This window comes from Opisthocomus hoazin, chromosome 6 (assembly GCF_030867145.1).
Source record: "Opisthocomus hoazin isolate bOpiHoa1 chromosome 6, bOpiHoa1.hap1, whole genome shotgun sequence".
In the NCBI taxonomy this organism is placed as follows: domain Eukaryota; kingdom Metazoa; phylum Chordata; class Aves; order Opisthocomiformes; family Opisthocomidae; genus Opisthocomus; species Opisthocomus hoazin.
In genome coordinates, this window is record NC_134419.1 from 13,968,608 (window position 1) to 13,991,382 (window position 22,775).

The 22,775-nt window shown below is 37.7% G+C and overlaps 1 protein-coding gene across 1 annotated transcript in view; it reads left to right on the forward strand.

The window, feature by feature from the left end:
• The window catches only part of AK5 (adenylate kinase 5), a 101,148-nt gene that overhangs the window by 52,839 nt on the left and 25,534 nt on the right, over window positions 1-22,775 (forward strand). The window contains exons 8-10 of the mRNA XM_075424751.1: window positions 2,538-2,614; window positions 17,066-17,108; window positions 18,194-18,238. Coding sequence (XP_075280866.1) covers window positions 2,538-2,614; window positions 17,066-17,108; window positions 18,194-18,238 — 165 coding nt within the window. The remainder of the gene's footprint in view (window positions 1-2,537; window positions 2,615-17,065; window positions 17,109-18,193; window positions 18,239-22,775) is intronic.

Sequence of the window (22,775 nt, forward strand, 5' to 3'; positions counted from 1 at the left end):
GGTACGCTTCTGCTGCCACGCATATTAGCGATTAGTTAGCGAGCCTGTTGTCCTTCCCCAGAAGACCTGTTTTAGTAAGATTTAGTCCAAGCTCAGCAGAGTACACTCCCTGCAACAACAAACTGAGCTGGAGGATAGCAAGCTACTCATGCTTATTCATACTGCACCGGGGATATCACAAGTACTCTTATATGTCCCCTTACTACTTTATCTTGTCCTGGGAGTAGCCATTAGCTTTACTTCATTCCTGGTAGGTTTGTCTTTAAGCAATTTGAGAAGGGTAGAGAAGTCTGTATACTGTTCAGTGATATATGATTATGGGTTTTGTTAGTTTGCATTGAACCAAGAAAGAAAAGACATACATTTTCAATTTTCCTAACCTTCCTTGAATACATCCTAGAAAGGAGCTATGCTTCCCCAGGGAAACTGGTGTCCTAGTTAAAGAAAAAAGGCTTTAAGATGCTTGACCATATTAAAATTGTATAACCATTATGGCTTTTATCACTTAAGATACGTTATGCATGAGTATTCATTTTCAGCCTGACCTTTACATTTAAGTTTGCGGCACCATATTTCATATTAATGTTTCTAGCTAAGGGTACATACTGCCCTTGGTAGTTAAGTGACAGTTAATCAAATACTTGCACACAAGTGCCTTTAAAAGTGACTTTAGATTATCAACGATGACACAATGTTAAGAGCAAGGTGTCAGCTGTGTAAAATAAGTCAAAAAATTAAGATTCTCTCAGCAGTTGTAAATCTATTTGGTTGCAGATATCTTTTATAGACAGGTATTTTCAAAAGACTAAGTGTATATGCCAGAGAACATGCTGCATATATACATGTGACATTCTACAGTAGCAAGAGTATAATCCCTGTTATTTTTTTCATAGCAATCTGATAAAGTATACATGAGATTTGGGGGGGGGGGGGGAAGAAAACCTCTGAAAACACCGGCAGATGGTAGACCCAAGTCTTCCTGGTATCTTTTATGTAGTCCAAAGAGTTGCATCAAAGGTGAATTTGGCAGCAATTGTAATACGGACTGCAGATTAAGACACCCTGGAATCATCATCTCTACCAAGCAGTTACGTTTTAGTCATCATGGGATCCAGTTTCTCTCCTCTGTTCTCTCTTATTGATGTTTAGTTCACCACCTACATAGTTTATTACTATGTAAACTTTAAAAGCAAACAAAAGCAGATAATATGTAAATGCGTCTGGCACAAATTGAACTGCAAAATCTGTTCTTGATAGTGTTTGTTACAGAGAGCCACCCATACAAACATCTCTAATGGTGAGAAAACAACTCCAGGTCAGCAATAGTCTTAAAACTGTGTATCCTCAATGCCAGTGCTTGCAGGAACATCATAGCAGGTAAAGACACCTGTAACCCAGGAGGGAGGAAGTTGTTTTCTCTTCCTCATCAATGATCTTGTGTGACTGGGGACATGAGGGCACAAAACAAAGCATGCCTTATACTTCCCCTGGTGCTACCTGTTGCTCCCCATATGCGGATGGTGGTCGGACTCACCTGTGGCTACTGGCTGGTTACAATTTTTATATCTCTGTTTGTCACTACAGTATTTTTGTTATTCTCATTTTAATAATGCTGTGAAAAATACTCGTGTAGTCACATGCCTATTGACATTTTAATGTGTGTTGAGTACATGCAGGATTTGGTTTAGGGCTGCACCATCTGGAGGGCACAGGAGACTCTTTCCTTCCTCATTGCCCAAGAGAGAGATAATCTGAATGGGGTGATAATACCAGAATATGAATATGATGTCCATGCTACACCCTTCCTATGTTAATAGAGAAAAATTATTAGTTGTTTATCCTCCCATTCTGGTGTAGCAATGACTATCCCCCTACAAGACTTCTTGAAAAAGAAAGCAAATTTCTGTTATCCTGCACCTTCAGCAGTTCAGCTGAAGCTAAACTGTAAAGCTCAGCCAGGTCAAGGCTTCTCAAGCAGCTGAATTTTGTTATCCCAAGTGCAAGAGGCTCAATGACTTGCTGATCCTGCCACAGGAAGATGACGGGGAGAAGGGGCAGACTCACACTGTTGCCTTGGAAAGGGGTGGGATCGGATAGGAATGGAGGCTGTTGCTGCTGGAAGCATGCTGCTTTGGTCCCCCATCAACATCACTCCAGGATTCTTATCTGCTAATCACCAATTAGTCAGGATTTCTTTTCTCTTTCCTAAACATGGTTTGTATTGTCCTCTCAGTGAAGATCTCTGTGGCAATTTTACAATTGCAAGTCAGGGCACGCAGAACACACTGCCCAATAACATTGCAATCTAGCTGAAACAATTCACCATTTAGTATAACCATACCTTATTAAGATTTGTGGTAGCTTTTATGGATGCTTTGTTAATGGAATACCATTCACTTGGGTACTCTAGCACATCTGAATGATTCCTTGGATCAGATTTGCATACGTACAGACAATTGGAAATACCATAGCGTTCCATCACATAAAGTGAAAATTTCCAATCCATTTCTGAAGTCTAATATTTTTTCCTATTTTAGGGCCAAATGAACTTGATTGCAGTATGATTATGGATTCTGGAGATACTGTTTATACAGAATTTGACTTTGAAGACCAGGTAATTTTATGTATATATGGCCTCTCTCTAGGCAATTTTCTAGTTTATGTACATACTGTGCTATGCAGTTTGTCTGAACAAGGTGGTGGAACTCTAAGGGTACCTAAGCCAAAAGGCTTTTTAAGTGCAGTGCAAGTAAATTCATGATACACACAGGTTGGTTTCTGATTATCAGAAAAGAGTGGATATTATTGTGGCATTAAGAGCCCATATCTTCCATTAGTGTACATTGCTGAGTTTCCTCCACAGATTTTAAAATGATGGCAAATGGAATTGTTGGAATGTGCTGTAAGTCTACTGTATATTTAAGAAGTGGGAGTAAAACATTTTTCAAAAGAGGTAGGAAAGTACAAAACAAAAAGAGTGAAACTCAGCTAAAACAAAATCCAACATCCTCCCCTTGAAAAAGTGTTTTTGAGAATAAAACAACAAATGCTTACAGTGTGTTCAAACTAGCCTTTCTACTGATCCTATCCTATTCACATCTAAAACTGAAATTTTCATAGCATTTTCTTTGTGCATAAGAAGAAAGAAGGCTAGAGAGGGGGGGGAAAAATGTTGTATACATCTTTCCTCTGTAATCTTCACCTCAGCACTGGTAAGGCCACATCTGGAGTACTACATCCAGTTCTGGGCTCACCGGTATAACCTACAGAGCTATTTTAGAGACTCCGACGAAGGAACACTAGGATGTTAAAGGGTCTGGGCCATCTCTCCTGCAAGGAAAGGCTGAGAGAGCTGGGAGCATTCAGCCCGGAGCAGAGAAGGCTCAGGGGGGATCTCATCAATGCATGCAGAAATCTGAAGAGCAGGTGCACAGAAGATGGAGACAGGCCCTTTTCAGTGGTGCCCAGTGACAGGACAGAGGAATGGGCACAGGCTGAAACATGGGAGGTTCCTGTGTCTTGGATACTGTCCTAAGGATAAGCATTATTATTCTTGTTACTGTGCTGTGGATAAGCATTAAAAGAATAACTTAGAATTTAAAAAAAAATGTAAAATTCATCTGCCTATCACACTGCCATACTTAAGGGTGGTGGTTTTGTGTGTCTGGGTTTCTGCCTTTCACTTTTGCAGGACTGCTTGCGTTTTCTTCAAAAACACCACAAACATTTCTCAAGATTTGTGAGCAGCTTGGCAAAGAATGTTACTTTGTGTTTCTGTTATCAGTCACCTGAAGGCAGTTATGAACATTCTCACCTCTTTCCTTATTGTTCGCAAAAGAAATTTTAAAGCTAGTGACAAAATCAAGACCAACAAAACTGAATTTTTGTTCAGTATCATCTGTTCATTCATTGGTTTTCTTTCACAGTATTCAGTGCAACAATTCATCCTCACCTGCAACATACTGTATGTTCTAGCCTTATTAATTTCTGTTAATTTATGATCCTTTTACTGTTCTTTTTGGGTCAGTTATTTCAGTTTGGCTTTTTCTCAAGCAGACAGTTTACCTCTCTCTCCAAATCCCATTTTAAATCCCATTCTTTCATAAATCCTTCTTAAAGCATTCTCTACCCCAGGAAACTACCTTAAATTTCTCATTGTCTTTGTCTTGACTGTACGACTACTTTATTGCAGGGTTTAAGCCTTTATGCCCTATAAAGCTAACTGTATATTTGGATTATGTTGATGTTAAATTTTGCATTTCAATGACATTCTAAATACATTCTTAATACAACCTTAATGTCTTTGTCAATAGCAAATACTCTTTCTGCCAGATGTGGTAGTTAGCTTTTCTCATTATTTTGCCAGACCAACACATTGCCATTCTGGCAAGAGTGCAATACTGTTATCAAACACAGAAGGAGAAATTAAGTAAAAACAGTGCTAAAACCCCTTCAGTCAAAAAGAGATATAAAAATATGAAGTGGCTGACAAAGACTCTCTTCGACTGCAAGTTGATATCTTTGATACTTCTTAGTGACATTTTAAAAAAATGTGAATATTTCTACTACTAATAAATACTTTTATACCCAGTTCACATGAGATGCCTTGTACAAATATAAAGAAAATATAAAGGAGAAAGCAACTGCAGCCAAAAGCCCTTACCATCTACATTTTGAAATGGTAAAAGCAAGTATATACAGAAGTAAAGAAGGAGTGGAGATTACCATCGAGTCATAATACCATCTAGCCACCCAGTCAGAAAAACAAAATTAGAAATTACTGTCAGGAAGAAAATATCAATAACTAAGTTCAGGAGCGAGGAGCTGCTTGTATTTGAAATTTGAGCTCATTTTGACTGTGGCAGTGATTTAATACTCCACTGATTTACCACATGCTGTTTACGAATTGCATGAAGCACCAACAACCTTTACTCAGAGAATCTCAAGTGGAAAAGCAATGCGTGTCTGGATACAAATGTGTCATGCAGTGATGTTATTGCATAAGAAATCTGTCATGAGAATGTGGGGGATAAGAAGGCTGGTTTCTAAGCAACCTTACACAGCTGAGCTGCTAAAAATGGCTGAATTTTAGCAGAACATCTTGGTAGTCATTGAACAAGACAAGTTAGGGTTTAGAGCAGTACACAGCATGTGCGGAAGGCAAAGTCACAGCTGGGGAGGAGTATCACTTGCAACAGCTGAAATGGATGTACACAGATACCTTTGCATTTTCTCATTCTTGGAATGAGCCAGGAAAATCTCTGGTGTAAATTAAGCCAACAAGGAAGTATCCAAGTTCTTCAGACATACACTACTTCTTCCAGAATAACCCCTCTTACTGGCAGGCAGGAACAAGGAGAATGAGTGGTGTGGTTCCAACTACCAATGTAATCATCAGTTCATCCAGGAGTGTTCCAAAATACAGCAAAGTGCTTTGAGAAACACTCGGTACCTGTTGTTGAAACAGTGCAAAGCAATACTAACTCAGGCTAAGATCTGGCTTTTCTGGAGGAGTACACAGGGGAAATTGAATTAAAAATAACTCTGAAAAAGCTTGAGCTTTGTATTGTACATTTTATAAATGATTGTTCAATTAAATTCATGTAACTAAATTAAAAGCAAGCTAATTGTTTTCCACTGGTTATGCATGAATGCTTCAATAACTGGAACACTTGTAATCACTAAGTCCCTACAGCATTGAAAGGCAGGAGTGAAACACCCAATTTGAGGGGGGGGGGGGGGAACCTCAACAATTTTTTTCTCCAAATCACCAATAACAATTTTTCTGTTCTTTCTCAGATCTGTAGCTGTCAGATCCTGTATTACAGAAGGAATAAGCTAGGTTTTTAGAATGACAGCCCAAAATACATTCTTCCAAAAAATAAAAATAAAAGTAGACAGTACCTCTCATTGAGAATGCCTTGTGGAAGAATCAGCCAGTTTCATGTGGTAGCAATCTCTGTGGCCTTTTCTGGAGTAATGATTACACTGCTCGTGACTTCATTGAAAAATATAAAAGCACAGTAAACTGATAAGTTTCAGATATTTCCACCCATATTGAGACATCAGGAATATGTTTTGGGCCACTCATTTTTTGGGTGGAACAGCATAGCTTCTAATGAGGGAAGACGTGCTTTATAGAATGTCCTCCATTTGCAGAACTCGCTGTCATGACTGATGTCTGTTTGGTTTAATAAGGATTGTCTTTTGCTTCTGGAATGCTCTGAAGTGTGATACAGGTTTTCACTTCTCACTGTGTTCATTTATACTTGCCATTCAATTTCTCAACTGTGCCAGAGAGGCTGTCAATATAACGCCACTTGTTTCCAGAGATCAGACAAGTTTTATCTTTAAGAATTGGATTTTTAATTAGAGGCCTACCATTTGGATTATTTCAAGTGCATTCAGGCCAAAAGGGAGTATTGAAAAATTGGCATCAGTGAATCCTATCAAAGAGTTCCAGAAGAAAAGAGCATCCAATTATTTTCTTGTGAAAAAAGGCTTTCAAGACAACCTTAGCTAGTCTGAGGAATATTTGGACTAATTAGAGAAAAAGTTGAGACATACAGTCAGATGACTGCAGAGTGAATACAGTCCTGAACAGGTGCTTATAGAATTGATAACTTTAAAATTTGGGAGACGTGAAAATCAGGTAAACTTCAAGTAAAAACATTAAAAATATATGTAGCCTTTTCTAATATTTGGGGAGGCAGGAGGATGTATTTCACATCTGCAAAGCATGGAAACACATTTTTGTGCCTCAAAGGAAGCTTAATGTTGATAACTGAGGCATTTTCGTGTCCTCCCAGTGTGAGACTGCATTTACTTATGCAGTAAGGTAAATACAATGGCACATGCAAATGAGAGATTGCCTTCACCCCCCAAAAATGTGTCAAAGATCTAGGAGACGTGGATGTAAAAAAGACTGAAAGATAATAAAAGGTTTTCTGTTCAGCAGTGACAAGCAATCTATTGAATTAAGAAAATTGCATAACCCAATCTTTGCTGCAAGTGCAGAATGTTTTATAATTAGAAAATGTGACAGCTCACTTGAAAAGCAACAAGCAAAACCAAAATGAAGTGGAGGAAAAAAGCCCTCAAAGATATTTAGTCTCATTCTAACGAGAGGAAACAAGCTCTTGATTAAAAGTTGTTGCCATGTAGTGACAATTCTTCTTACAGCTTGCTGTCATTTCGCACCCAGAGCAGATATAAATCTAGGCTTTAGAGGAGCAGGAGGAAAGCTTTAAGTGAACTGATGAAAAGCAGACTCCATTGCTACCGAGACTATAACAACATTTCCGGCCTGATGGATTATCATAACTTGAAACTTACATATTCAAGAGACATAATGAAAAGGCCATGAAAGTCTTTTCAATGCAGAAGCAGAACACAAATATTCCTAAAACTGATGGGCAACAGCAAATTGAAAGCTTAATTTAACTAAAGCTCTGTGGATTAAACCAAAGACTGTTTTCCTCCATTTACTATGTTTCATATCAGTTGTCGCTGGTTTTTGACTCCATTTTCTCTGTCAGAGATTCAATCCAAGTAATCTATTTAACCCTTCAGACACAGTGCTCCAGGGGCTGACATTACAACACGACAAAGAGCAAACTGCACATCTCCATTAGCAGGAGAAATTTTCATTGGGATTTCTAAAGCTACCTTTCAAAATTAGATAAACATTGATGAAATTATTTAAGGGATCAGATCGAGAATGTACTATATTAATCATGTGCTTTCTGTTTACTTGAGAACATAAGGAACTTCTGGTGTAACAGGAGTTTTATTCATATATGCTGTGGAGCATTAATCATTACAGGTCTTAGTGAAATGACCAAGAGTATCCAAAAGCCATTTGGGCTTTTAATGCTGAACATTTCTGCAGTGTCCATTTCTCTTTTGTTGATAGGCAGTGGTATAAATTTGAATTACAGATTCTGGTTCTACACGGAAACCGATTAAAACTGGAGTACGCAACAGAAAAGAAAATGGACTCTAGGAAACTCTGAGACTGATTGTGAAACTCTGTTCTCTCAACATTTGTTTTTGTTAAAGAGCACAGAAAGGTGGACTCCAATCTAGTTTAAGGATATCTGCAAAAAGAGATAATGCATAAGCATCCAAAGAGATGAAAGAGCTGGAGAGGCAGGCCTAACTACAGAGAAAAGATGTTTAATAGAAATGTACTGAAGTCAATGAACAATCTGTTCAGTTCAAGTTGCCATGGAAACTATCCTATTAAATACTTAAAAAAAATCTGTTCTAGAAACAAAGTACTACAGTTTGCCTGTTACAAAGTGCTCCCCTAATAAGCTCAAACCAAGTGTATTTTGGTGCTTCTGTATAATTTTGTAAGCTTGAAGAATTATTTTTCTCTTTCAGTAGTAAAGGCATGTGAAAGAAAACCTACTGCTCTGTTTTCCCCCATGCAAACCATGGAGAAATGGGCAAGAAAAATTGCCGTAGACTCAATCTGCATTTTTTCCTTGGAATGCAGGAAACAGTTGTTTGCTCCTCCTTTCACAGACACTATTTGGATTTATTTTCTGATGATACATGTATTAGGAGGGACTGAACTGCCAAGGTCAGTTGAAGTCTTTGTATCCTCATTCCTTTTCTGATTTTGAACCAAAAGTTGCTGGCTGCAGCTGTCGTGGGCAGTGCAGGGCACAAGGACTCAGTTACACGGATGGTGAGCTCATGTGAGTTACTGGAGATTTAAACAATGACAGCATCATTCTTCAAGATGTGCTGCATTTATGCTCCACTGAATACTTTTGCAGTAACTTAGGAAGCTCTTCTCTGGGGCTTGTGGAAGGTGTCTGTAGGAAAAGCATTACAGTTTACAGTATCTCACCCTCATTTTTCTAGGCAATACCATTAGAATAGTGTGCCTCTTTTCCTCACACCAGCTTGCCCCTCCACTGGCAAACTGAGGCCTTATCCTTTCATGCACAAAATATAACTTTACAGCTACATTTATGAGTTCTGTGTTTTACATGTCTACCTTTACAGCCCAGAGAACCTGCATGATTCTTGGGGAATACCCAGCATCCCACACAGTTGATGCAAATAGGATCCACATCAGAACATTTCGTATTGCACCTAAAACTGATAGTGAAATGCAAAGGTGTCTTTTAAATCCCCTCCTCCCCACCTCCTAGATTTAGATACCTTACTCAGTGCTATGGTTGGGTTTGGTTCACATAGCCCAGCATCCCTAAAGACAGCTACCAAAGCCCACCCTTAAAAATATTCAAAGCAACAATTCCTATATTTTAAAGCGCTGAAGAAGAAACATTTTTTATAGAAAATATTACTATTTCTTAATCACAAAGTACATACTGTAGATTTTTACATTTACGTATTAACTGCAGTGATTGCAAGGATGCTATTTTACTATATGGGATACAAAACTGCTATTTAAAGAATTTATTTGTATTATATTGAAGCAGAAGGGTGGCTTCTCCAGGTACATTGGAAACGCTTTTAAAAGAAAATCCTCTATGTATTTTCAGGAAGTCATATGTTTCCTATTTGGTGTCTTTTTCCTCCTTACGTATCCCATGATTGCGCAGTCAATTTTAGTCAATTTGGGCTTAAACACCTGTCACAGGGAGTGAGAAGTGGCCGAGTTTTAGAATTCCTTCACAGTAGTGCATCTGAGTCAGTGGACTGTTTCTTCCCATTGTTAAATTCCTTCTTAACAGAGAAGTTCTTTATAAATACTGTAAAAGTTCTTTATTGAAAGTTATAAAACAACCTAGTAAAACATAAATAGGTGTTTTAGTAAACCTAGAATATGCTTCGTCAAATGTTAAACAGAGGTCTTTGAGAGGTAAAATTTGAGTACAGCTGTCAACTTTTATCTTAATAGCAGCAATTCATAGGATCTGAGGCCACATGCTGGTCTTATTTTTACAACACCCTATTCTTGTCCTCTGTGCCAAGATCTATCAGGCGATGCGCTACTTCCATATTTTAAAAGGTCTGTTCTCTTTAGCTACATTTCCTGGGTCTATATTTCTTCCCTCTTTCTCCCTGCTGCAGTTCTGTGTGTTATGTGCCTGTGAATTATGTGTTTGAGCATGTGTCTTTTTTGTAAACGGCTAATGTGGTCAGGGCGTAGCAATGCCAGCAGCCCTTACTCGGTGTCTCAAGACCTGATCATCTGCCACACAAGGGAAAGGCACCCACTCATTTTTGTGGTACCATTCTGAAACTAAACCACCTCTTTCTCGTTTTTTCACTGGCAGTGCTAAATTATGACTGGTAAGGTAAAGAATAGAGCTTTATATCAAACACACTGCTATACAGCATCTTGCATGAGCGTTGCAATGTGTGAAACTGACTTTGGGCTAGAAAGAGCTTGGAAGGGGAGCAAGCGATAGAAGAGACCTTTTTGAGCACACTGCCCACGGTACACATATGTAATAGAGGACAAATACTTTCATCTCAAAGAATGAAATAAAACAATACATGTATCTTAAAGGAATTTTAATGTCCTTAGAAAATTCAGATTACAAGTGAAAGTTACATTCTGCCCTTGACTCTTGCTGTTTATATTCTTAAAGACAGTTTGAATTCCTGTAACAAATCTTTAAAATTAATGACAGGTTACTAGTTACAGGTTACCGCACCTGTCATTGAGTTTGATTTTTGTAAAATAATGGAGCTCACGTTAACAAAATAAATAGGTGGTGCCATGGTGATTCATGGAAGCAGAAGCATAGCATCTTGGAGGTTATCTGTAGAAAGTAACACCTTGAACTTTCAGTTCTTCCAAGAGAAGCAATTACTGAGTTCTACCACAACTGAATCTTATCAAAGCATTTGTATCTTTTTTCTTTTTGGAAATTTGATTGAAACTGGCCTGCAGAAAAGCCTTTTCCAGCTAAAGTTATAGAAACCCAAAACAAACCACACGATCAAAAAAAACCCCAAACCACTGAATTCTACCCCACAGAAGGCAATGTAACAGTTCAGGGCAGAAAGACACTGTGTATAGTGCCAGTGGTGTATGATTTGAGGGCTCCATTCCTTAACATTGTTGTTAGCAGTCTAAGTAAAGGACCTAAGTGGCACCAGGTTTCCAGTTCAAATGCACTGGAAGGTCCTCTGCTGCACCTCTGCTGCAGTGGCTTGATGTAACAAAAAGCCCCTGGGAGAATTTATACCAAGCAGTATAAATACTCCACATAGAGAAGAATCATTTAAGGAGCGATGGCGATTTACAGAAATGAAGAAAGCTAAAGGATAAATAGTGGTAAATTCTGGGAAGAATTTTGTGAGCGCTGGGAACTTTCTATAAATACAGATCTACTGAAAAGTAACTGAATACTATAAGTGGCAAAAGTATTTTAAAATGAGCGATAGATAATAACGATGCACAGATAATATGGGTGTCAAGTGTGTCAAGTGGCTTCAAAACACAAAGATATTTAAAAATCAAGTGCCAGTTCTTCTTCAAGTTAATATAATACTGTCCCCTTTTACACCTAATATAAAAATTGCAAATTAAGTGTTTGGTTTACCAGCACACTTGTGCTGCTCTGATCATGCAAAGTGCTGCTAACCTGCTAGGAGGGGTGTTCTTATTGCATACCTTGGTTAGCAGGTTTGCTCTTACAAGTTAATTTTTTTGAAATTTTTCCAGTTTTCTGGTGTCTGGAAATCAGTACAAAACTAAACAAATTTTTCTTTCATTCTCATGCTTAATATTCACATGTATTTTTTTCACTAAATAAACCTACAGAAGTTCAGAAAAACCCACCCCCCACACACTATAGCAAACAGACTGTGATTTTCCCCCTCTAAACTACTCAGAGGTACTCTTGGTTATGCTATTGAAGAACAAAGATTAAAAATCTGGAGAAATTTTGCATATCTTTAAAAGCCAGCTAATTTTATCTTGGTTTACAAGTGTTAAAAACAAGTTAGTCTCTACCTCTGTATAGGTATAAATTTGGTTTATTTTTCTGAACTGATAAGGTTTATTTTAAAAGAATAATGGCACAGAGATTCTTGTGTTTGCTAGAAACCCAAAAGTGAAAGGGAATCATAGCAATTTAATAATCTGCCAGTATTTTGTAGATGCTATTACAAACACTGATTTTTTCACGTTTTCTAGTTGTATGCACTCCAAACAAACAAAAATCACCTCAAATAACATTGACACTGTTCCCTCACATTAGTCACTATTAGTCCCTTTTGACACAAGTAACTCCACTCTACTGAGCAGTATGAGCTGTGTAAGATAAGCCTTTCAGGAGAAGAAAAGCCTTGAAGTCTGAATATATTCATACTGTAGCCTATCTTATTTACACATATTCATTAGTTCTCGACCAGAATAGGTCAGAGTACAGGCAGCCCTGCTTTCCAGAGTATTTTAAAGTATTTTAACACTCAGCTTGCAGAAAGCAGCACAGCCTCAAAAGTGATTTGAATCATATACCAAATTTAATGGCAAGCCAACTGTATGGCTCATAAAATCCATTCCCGGGGACCATGGCCCATACATAAAACCTGCGGCTAACCAGCATATCTCATAAGAACCGAACATTTGCCCTTACAGGAAGAAAACAGGAATTCAGAAGACAAACTCCACAGCTGAGTTCTGACTAGCCCCAGTTTCTTCCAGTGCTTAACTTTGCCTAACTAAGGCTTACTCAGGGTCTACATTTTGCAGTATGTGTAAGGACACCACTCAGTGATAGCTACATTTTTACAAATAGAGGCTGCATACGTCTGATCTGAAAGACCATCCTCTGTGATAGTTATATGCCTATTAAATCCAGTTGCAAACACATGTCAAACTCTAAAACCACACAGACTGTGACAGACTGTACTGTGCTGAAGCAGGCAAATTGTGTATCGAGGCAGTGCTCAACAGACATCTCATACTGCTTTCTGATTCCCTAAACTGTTCTTAATCAGTGAGAGAGTTTATTTAATTGAGAGCTAAAGTCGATTTTAAGGATACTAGATGTAGAAGAATCATCTGCAAACATTTGAGATTTCATTTAATGCTACTTTATTAAGGACTAATAATGCAAAGTAGATATACTACAGGCTAAAGAGTTATAAGTGGAAATCTAAGTCCTAAACCTAGTTTTTCTTCCATATATAACTGTGTTTACATCGACAGGTCACCTAATATCTTGCTAAAATGGAAATAATGCCCTTGCCTCTATTCCCAAAGGACGTACAGGGAAGATTTATGTGGAACTGCAGTATTCTTTGAAGAAATAAAATGCTCCAGGAGTACAAGTGTTTTGCATACCTAACAATAGCAAAAGGAGAATTATACAGCTACAGTGTGCTGACAAATTGGTGGTTATTTACCTACATTCCCATCAAAGGGATGCTGATCAGATCACCATGATAAAAATAGTCAGTTCTTGCCTGTACTTTCTACTGTATATATTACATCATTCTGTATTAAAGTTATGTTTGTCTATGCTGCACGGGTTTTTTTGCTTACACATGAAGTTCAATTCTTAAATATTTTTAGGCAGAGAAAGATGTAGCTTTTATTTAAATAATTTGTGCCTGACATTCCTTTGAATATTTACATTCTCAAATTAAATCTTGAAAATTTAGCATAATTTTAGCAACAATCATGTTGTATTTTAAATTCAGTCTCACTCTACCACCTCTTTCTCCTTAATCCACAATTATTTATCTTCTTCAGTAATTTTTTTAGGAGGAACTTCTGTTATATCTGCTAGAAACCTGAATAAAATGTATCAGGCACTTTTCACTGTTATTTTCATGAAGGATTCAAGCTACAACAAGGTGATAAGAGAGAACCTTTTTTCTTTTCAATGTTACAAATAAAAAAAACCCAAACAACCCAAAACCCCAAGACTGGAGCAGAGGATACTAATGGGCAACAGAAAGCTCTCTCATTTCATCAGGTAACCACATTCACAATAGTTGTCATTGGATCCTAATGAAGAAAATGTCCTATCATTAGCTTAAAAAAAAAAAAAAGTCTTTTACTGCTTTCTTTGAAGTGACATGACTTAGGAGTCCTAATTCATTAGCAGCAAAACTCAATGATCTGGAGAATCATTTCCTTATTATATGCTGTGACTTACTGTCAGTTTGTTTTATTATGGAAATTACTTCACAACCTAGCAATGACAGGCAGTAACTTAAACTCATTAACCTATAAAGTACCTACTACTAGTCAGATATTTACTAATAATGAACTAAATGACAAGAAATCAGAATACAGTCAGAAGCCTGTATTTTCCAACTCTAAAGGCAAATGCCAGTTAAGAGATTCTTTACAGGTAGTGAACTTATCTATTTAGCAATCATTTTAATGTACTGTAGATATTGTTTAAGCAGTTACAGAGTCAGCTATGCCCCGCTAACTGATATGTTTCCAGATAACATTTGTAGATATAACCTGGCTCTAAAGGTATCTGAAATTACAGACTACCCATTTTTCTTCACAGCTATTATATATAAGGTTATAATCTTACTCACCGTACTTTCAACTAAATGGGAACAGCTATACTGAGAATACAGAAACTGTTCTGCTGCTAAATCGCTGTACTCCTGATGGCAATGTGGTGTAAAATACTGTTAATGGTCTAGTAACTGGTGGGACTTTTACTCACGTGATCACTTGCTAAATCCAACAGTTATTTTCCAAAGCACTTTGGTAACTGGGCAGAAAAGTGCTTTCAAACCAATATAGGTTAAGCATTTACAGTTTAGAGACCAACTTACTAGAAAGACACAATTAGAGATAGCTGTTGTCAGATGTAAATGAGGGGACTGGCATTAACCAGGATATCACTCTACAAGGAACTGCAACCTAAACAGCAAATCTAGCTCCTCACCCAGATAAGCAGAAAAACTGATTGTACCTTTGAGGATATTGGGAGGAAAAGGGTGAAGGGAAATGGTTCTAAGTCGAGTTTAAGTACAGATTAGTGAAAACTGTGTAGGAATGCCTTGTCATCAAAACAAAATTAACTGTAGCCCAATTATTCTGATTTGTTCCTCCTGACTTCTGTTACAGCTGCCCTAGAGACCAGGCTTTCAGGACCTCTTTCCACCCCAGCTGGGTGCTGTTCAATTCTGTCTGGAAAATGTTGTGGAGTCACTTATTCTCTGAAATGTGGGGAAGCTTATTTTATCATGCAAGTTCAGCAGGGCTGGTGATCCCACTCACATCAAGCTGCATGCTGAGTTGCTTTACAGAATCACAAAAGAGATGTGCTTTGGGAAAAAAATGTGGGGAAAAAGTGCGATTCTTTTGAAAAAGGCTTGTTCCTTAAGTGAACATGGCTTGCTGGCTAGTTAACCTGTTGTTCTATTAAATCAGATATGGTTGGTCAAATAAAAGCAGCTGATGGCTTATTTAGCTTCACTTCTGCCTCTAGTTTTTACATATTTCAGCTCTAAAATATTAAGAGCTGTTCCTGACTTAAACTCACCTTCATTATCACCTGCTGCTCTGAGCAGCCCACCAGTGTTACGGAGGCAGTTTCTTTCTGCAGTTGTAGCGGAGAACGAAGTGGTACTGGAAATAGGTAATGCCCCTTTCATTCGGTCATAAACTTGCAACCGTGGTCTTGATTTTAAAGAGACTTTATTCTAAACTTTGTGCCTAAAATGATTTTGATCTGTAAACCTTCAAAGGCATGATAAGAAGCTGAATCTAAAACCAGGCCTTTTATATGTAATATATCCTTTGCAGGCTGAAATACTTTATTGTATTATTACATCAAAGAAAAACGTATAAGGTTAATACTGTCACTTGAATTGTTGTAAAGAGATTAATCTCTTATTTGAAAATGTTTTTTTTTCCTGAAATACTCTCCTGCAAACTTAGTGCATCCAGTTGCTTCTTCAGTTTTGCCCCACCCCCCTCCCTTTTTTTTTTTGTAAGATGGCAGTTCTCCTTCTGAAGTGTAATAGGCTGAGAATTACGGTGAATCAAAAAATGAAAGTGTTCTATGTAACCAGTGCAATGGTACTTCAAACTAATGAAGAGTGCTTCTGTTTCAGTGATAACGGGAACACAAGGAGAAACCTGCAAGTGTAGTGCAAGAGCCTTGCAAATTACAGCGGCCAGTATTTACCCATTCTATTCAGCACGCTGTTCGTTTCACTTCATCTGTTCATGCAGCTATACAAATTTCTAACAGTGGCTATCTCTGACAGCATAGTGAAGCAGAACTGTTAAGAAACTAAAGCTTCATAACCCTGTGCTATTTTGAGAGGACCAGCATAAACTACTCCATACTGATATTCCGCAGTGATGATATAATACAAGCATGTTACTGTCAATCCTATTGTTATTTTATAGACTAAAGCACTGATGGTGTGTGTCCATTGACACTACATAACCTACACTATGTCCAGCACATATATAATTCTGATTTATAAGAACAGCAAAGAATTCCAACTCTGACACTCTTGCTGGCCAGTACTTGTTATTCCTCGTTGGCTGTACTATACGGTACGTGCCAAAATAATTCTAAGTGGCCATGTACCAGGCAACAAACCATGCCAAGTTTCCCATTTTCCTGGTATAATCCGTCTTCATAGTTCGGCATATAACAACTTGTAGCTTGTGTTGCATTCTGAAGGCAAATATATTCAAATTGTTTTAGAGCAGACTAATTTCATCTTTATATTTTAGCTCACTTCTAGAACTTACTTCACTATTGCCTTTCCACTGCTAACAGCTTATCATATCATACTTCCTTTGGAAGCAGTTCAGCACACATGCTGGTTGCTTATACATCGTGCTGGAACTGTGCAGTTGGACACTGGAAAGGCTGTTCCTCACAAAACCAATAACGGACCAGTTAATCATCTCAAGTTGTCCTGAGCTCTCCATGCTCATGTTCTACTGGCTGAAACAGTACGAACAGCATTTCTGTGCCATTGTTAACGATATCTCAACATAGATTAAAACTGAGATGTTAGAATATGGAGAAGATATTAAGATATACTTGTAAGCAGATATAAGAAGAAATGCAAACTATGCAGAATATCCATTTCAATTTGTCAATTGCTCAATTAACAGGAGGAGGATCAGTCAAGTTTTTCTGGTTATGAGAGCACAGGAGGTGAGTTTCTTTTTCAGTATCATTTGCTGTTTAATTTTGAAACCTTTAATTTCGCCTTGTATTCAAATAGGTACTTAGAAGGTAAGGTGAATTCAGGTTATTTATATTGTAAAAGTTATGTCACTTTATCATGTGAATTCTCTTTGAATGCAAATTTAAGCTTGTAAAAGACATTTCTACATTCTTTAGGCCAGTGGATCCAAAATTATTAGATAATATTACTGTTAATCAGCATCAGTTCTCATAGGTGTTTTCGGAAGTTGGCAGTTATGAAAAGCTTGTTGGAAAGTATGAGCTGCTAAGAGTCTTAAGAAGAATGAAAGGATTGATCAAAGCCTTTTACAACTAATGATATTATGTAATAAGAGATGTACATGCCACACAATAAAAACCAAAATTGTATGTGGTTAATAAATGCATCTTGTAAGTGATTAAGTCAAGATACAATAAAAGCAGGCTCAGATGGTGCAAGATTGCCTTCTGTACTGGTATAACTGGGCCAATGACTGGGACTCAGACTAGAAGGGACTGCTTTTTTAAAAAATACAATTTCAGTAAAAGGTAAAGCTGTAGTACATACAGTAGTTTTTGTGCTAAAATGAGAGTAATACCTGGATTTCATTTAAGATTATTATTTGGCTGAATTTGAGGCTCAGGGGAATTTAAAACTGCATATCAGATGTAGTGCACCAAATACAAAATCTGAATGGGATGTGGACAAACTTCTACAGCAGTTATAATGTAATAACATAGAGAAAAATGCAGTGGCTCAGGAGGCACGTTATTACACTAAGATGCATTTGCTTGTCTTCCCCCCTTTTTCTTTTTTAAAGAACTGGTGGGTATGTGCAAGATCTTATTTTCAGGTAAAATATTTTTATCATATCAGCAGTGAGAACTACAAAATCAGGAGATAAATAGGCTTGTGCTTAATAGCTCCTTTTGGAATGCAGAACATTATAGCAGAAAGTAAATCTGGTAAAATCAGATCACCTTTCACGAGTGCCACACCATTCTAGTGTGGAAACAGCTAAGATTAAAATTAGTAGCTCCTGCCAAATAAAGAATTTTTATTTTCATTTTAGACTTTTCAGAAGATCTGAGGAAATCAAACATAATTTTTGTAGTCGGTAAGTAGGATTCCTAATTTAACTGCTGCATTTGAAAATACCTATGTTATTTATTTTTGATTATATGATTTAAAGTTTAGCAGAACAGTTTGGTTAAGAACATTTACACTACAATGATGGTTTAGTCTTTTGAAATGGAGTTAGGATTTAGCATCTTGTTATTAAGATGGGTCTGTCCATGCGAGCAACAGTTGTGTAAAGCTCAGAGCAGGAGGTATGTTGAACTGTGAACATATTCAAAATTACCTTAGTTCTTGTGCAGTTACAGTAGTGCTGTGTGATCTCCCATAGCAAAGCTGCCTTACCAGCATTGGTTAAAATGTTGCTAGATTGGATTTATATCTCAGAACTTTAAGGTTTAGGTGAAAAAAAAATCAGGTGTCTTGACCTCTTCAATTGTGAAACAACTTTTGTAAATAGAAGTTCCAATTCTGCATGCGCTCAACCTGCTGTTAGAAAGTCAATGGGCTGGTCACCGTGCATGATGCTTAGCATGCACTGAGGCTTTGCAGGTTCAGGGTTTATTTTATATTTGTTTTTTGGAAGTCCACAGAGGAAAAGCACTGTGTTAATGCCCATTATTACAGAAATATGACTAATGTAATTAGCATTAATTTTGAATAGACTTTTAAAGGAGATTATAACCAGAAGATTTACAAGTTTCAGCCTAAAGCTTGGTACTAGTTACTTGGAAAGAATAAATGCTTTTGCATCACACAGAATTTTTCAGAACTCTTTTACAATACAGAGAAAGAACAACATGTTTCCAAGGACCTAAGGATAGATACCCAAACATGGGTAATTTTACATAAAAGCAAGTCACTTTGTGCATTCTTTTCCTAAGGGAAAAAAAAAAAGTGAATTCTGAAATTAGTTATAAATGAATGGAAGTTTCATTCAGAATTCAGGAGGCATCAAAAAACATTCCAATACCAGCAGGCTGAGGGAGGTGATCCTTCCTCCCCGTTCAGCACTGGCAAGGCTGCATCTAGAGTACTGTGTCCGGTTCTGGGCTCCCCAGTACAAGAAAGATGACGATTGACTGGAGGGCATCTGGCGCAGGACCACAAAGATGTTTGAGGGACATGAACATCTTTTGTATGAGGAGAGGCTGAAAGAGCTGGGACTCTTCAGGCTGGAGAAGAGAAAGCTCCTGGGGCTCTTATCAATCTGTATAAATACCTGATGGGAGGGAACAAAGATGGGGGAGCCAGAATCTTCTCAGTATTGTCTGGTGACAGGACAAGAGAAAATGGGCACAACTTAAAATTCATGAAATTGCATCTGAACACAAGAAAACACTTTTTTTATGGTGAGGGTGGTCAATCACTGGAGCAGGTTGCCCAGAGAGACTGTAGAGTCCTGAACGACCCACTCTAGCTGACCCTGCTGTAACAGAGGCGTTGGACTAGGTGGTCCCAAAAGGTTCCTTCCAATCTAATGGATCTTGTGAAAATATAGCATGTTTATGTGTTGTACTTTTATCTCATCCTATCTTATACCAAATATAAGTTGACTCAATGTATTGCAAACCTGTGGTGAGTATTATGTGTTTGAAAAAGTAAAATTAGGTTACTGAAGAGTTCATTGGAGATTTTTCTTAAGGGAAGGATGCATAACGCTTAATTTTCAGTCTTTAAGCAAACTGTAATTCCATGCTTACCGAAGTACATCTTCCTGCTGTTCGCTACAGTGACAAGTTTTCATTCCCTCTGCCTCACATATCTTACTGCAAAATTATGTTTGGGTTTGTACAAACACAGATTTTTAAAAAAGTGAATATGCTCAAGGAATTTTGCCTCTGAAATTGTCCATGGTGAGGTATAATTTTAATTTCCCTCTGGACTGCTTTTTCTTTTTTAATGAGTGGTTTTTAATTTTCATTTATAGGTTTTTTTATAGGCCATCTACTATCCATTTTCCAGTTTAAAACTGAAAACACACATTTTCCCTATTCATTCCTGCTCTTAAATCCATCTCAGACTTTCTAGTGAATGCTTTCTAGGAACAGAGAAGAAATCCGCTTAATCAAAAGTCTGAGTTTTCTTTGTTGAAAATATTATAAAGGAAACTTTGACAAAGTCCAAACATGGATTACTTGTCAAATTATGTAAAATGATACATTTTCCCCAAAATATCCCCTTCCCCACCACCCCATCCTCCCACCCCTGAAAAAGCTTCTTGAAGTCTGATGTGAAGAGTGAGGGTGTATTTTCTGTGATTTTTTTTCTTTTTGGTGACCAACATGAGATCTTCACGGCTACTCATTTGGCTGCGAAATCTTGATTCTACTCCATCTAGGTACTGAATTTAAATGGTATTTCCCAGAGACAGATTTCTTGCTGGTGCTAGGTGGAGCGACCACAAGCTTCTTTTACTTACGGCCTTTTCAGGCAGATTGTGGTGAATGACTTCATGGACCCCAATCTTGTGCTCAATCAGAATCATTTTATTGCTCAAGTGAATACCTTATATACTAATACAATAGTTACTAGAGCCAATCAGCTTTGGATTGGTGGCTTTGCGAATGCCAGTTCACAGTTGCTATTTTCCAGGATCTTTTGCAGGTGCATGTGTGAAAACAGCTTATGTCATGAGAACCAAGAAGGGAGGCACAGGATGCGCTGATCCTTCAGGGTCATGAGACAGTGCTGTACTGTTTCAAGTTATACGGTTTCCCACAGCAGATAAATCTGCCTGAATCACTTGCTGACCCACTTGCACTCCAGGTTTCACATTATACACGCTAGCCAAATGCATACCATTTGCCTAGGCAGTAAAGTTGTCTCACACATCGGTCAAGAGCTGAAGTCTGGTCACTGAGAGTTGTGCAATGACAAAAGAAAACTGAAGAAGCCTCACAGGAGCAGAACAAAACTGTCAAGCTCAGAGCAGGGAGAAAGGAAGAAAAGGCACCACAAATTCTCAGTGGCTAAGTACTCCATTGTAGCAGACAGCAGTATAAATGTTCAGCCCACGATACCTTGACTAGAAAGAAAGCAGACAAGGTGGGCTGGAGCATGCTGCTGTAGATACGCGAGTGGCAAAAAACGTCTCCTTCTCAGGCGTCATTAGGAATGTTTACTCATTACATAGATGTATTCATGAGGAAATAATAAGATGCTTATAAAGATGTGTTAAAACTAGAGTTCTAAAGGTGTTCATTTGAAGTAGTTTACAAACTAATTGAAATAAATACACCATCTGCCATAGCTGACAAATTGAGATGCTGTTTATAAGACAAAAGGAGAAAAGCAATTTCATCCCCCACTAATTTCCCTTGAAAATTGTCCAAAAAAAGAAAGAAAAAAATAATCTAATTAACAAAGATTTACATTAGAGCTAATGTAGGAATTAATTGGAATAACAGTCAACTCGGATTAATTAAGCAACAATGTCAATGTTTTATCCAAACAGCAGAGCAGAGACAGAACCATCAAGTCAAAAATATGGGAGATAACAACAGGATAATAAAAGAGGCAAAACCAAGTTAAATTTGCCCCGTAAAGTAAAACTCAAGACAACAATAAAAAATGAAAGAGATTAAAATATAAATTTGGGGGATGGTCTAATATTCAAAATTTATGTAGTTATTGCCAGTCACTAAAAAAAACACCAACCAAAAACCCCTTTTTCATCAGAGCAACACGAAGAGTAAAATCTTAACCACAATGAACAATGTAGGGTTTTATCATTCTTAACTAATGCGATACTCTGTATCACATCCAGAAAACTGTCATACATAACAAAGGCCCTGTGAGCATTATCCCTCCCTCTCCTCCACAGGAGTTTCATAAGTCGTAGCCACATTTGGCTTTGGTTGAGGCTGAAACTGAAGCAGTAAGTTTTCCAGAATCTTTCTGCACTTTGCATTAGAGACAAACTCCCCACTTACTCTTAAGTGTAGTGTTTAAAACTGAGTTAGTGTAACCAATTTTGTCTGCAGAATCTTTGTCATATTTTTGCTGATGAACCAAAGCTGATAACGGTTTAAGCTCAGTGTAAATAAGACCAGCTCTTCAGCTGACACTCTGAAGATATTATCACCACCTACATTTACAGGTAAAACTTCATCAGCTGCAGACACTAGCTTCTTGTGCATAAAAAAAACAAAACCAAAAAACAAAACAAACCAACAAAAAAACCCCAACCAAACCCAAAACCCAAACCCCTTTCTTTGTCCAAGGTATGTCAGACCTTGAATGGCTTGATCTAACTTTGAATTTAGCCCTGCTTAGAGTTGAGGGTTCTATCAGATGAGGTCCCTTTCAACCTAAATTATTCTACAGTACCTGTATTGCAGCTCCTTCTACGATCACACAGACATAGGATAAGCAGTGCTGATGATTAAAACCCCAGTCAGTCCAAGCACTAACTGTAGAACCTGATTTCTCTGACTTTGGACAGAATGAACTCTACGTTTTCTTTAAGAGGGATGAAAACTCAGTGCTGTCCCAGGATATCACATCACTCTGCCAATATGTGCTCCACACTGGTTTTTGATTAGAATAATCTTTCAGGAAAAAAACCTGAGGGA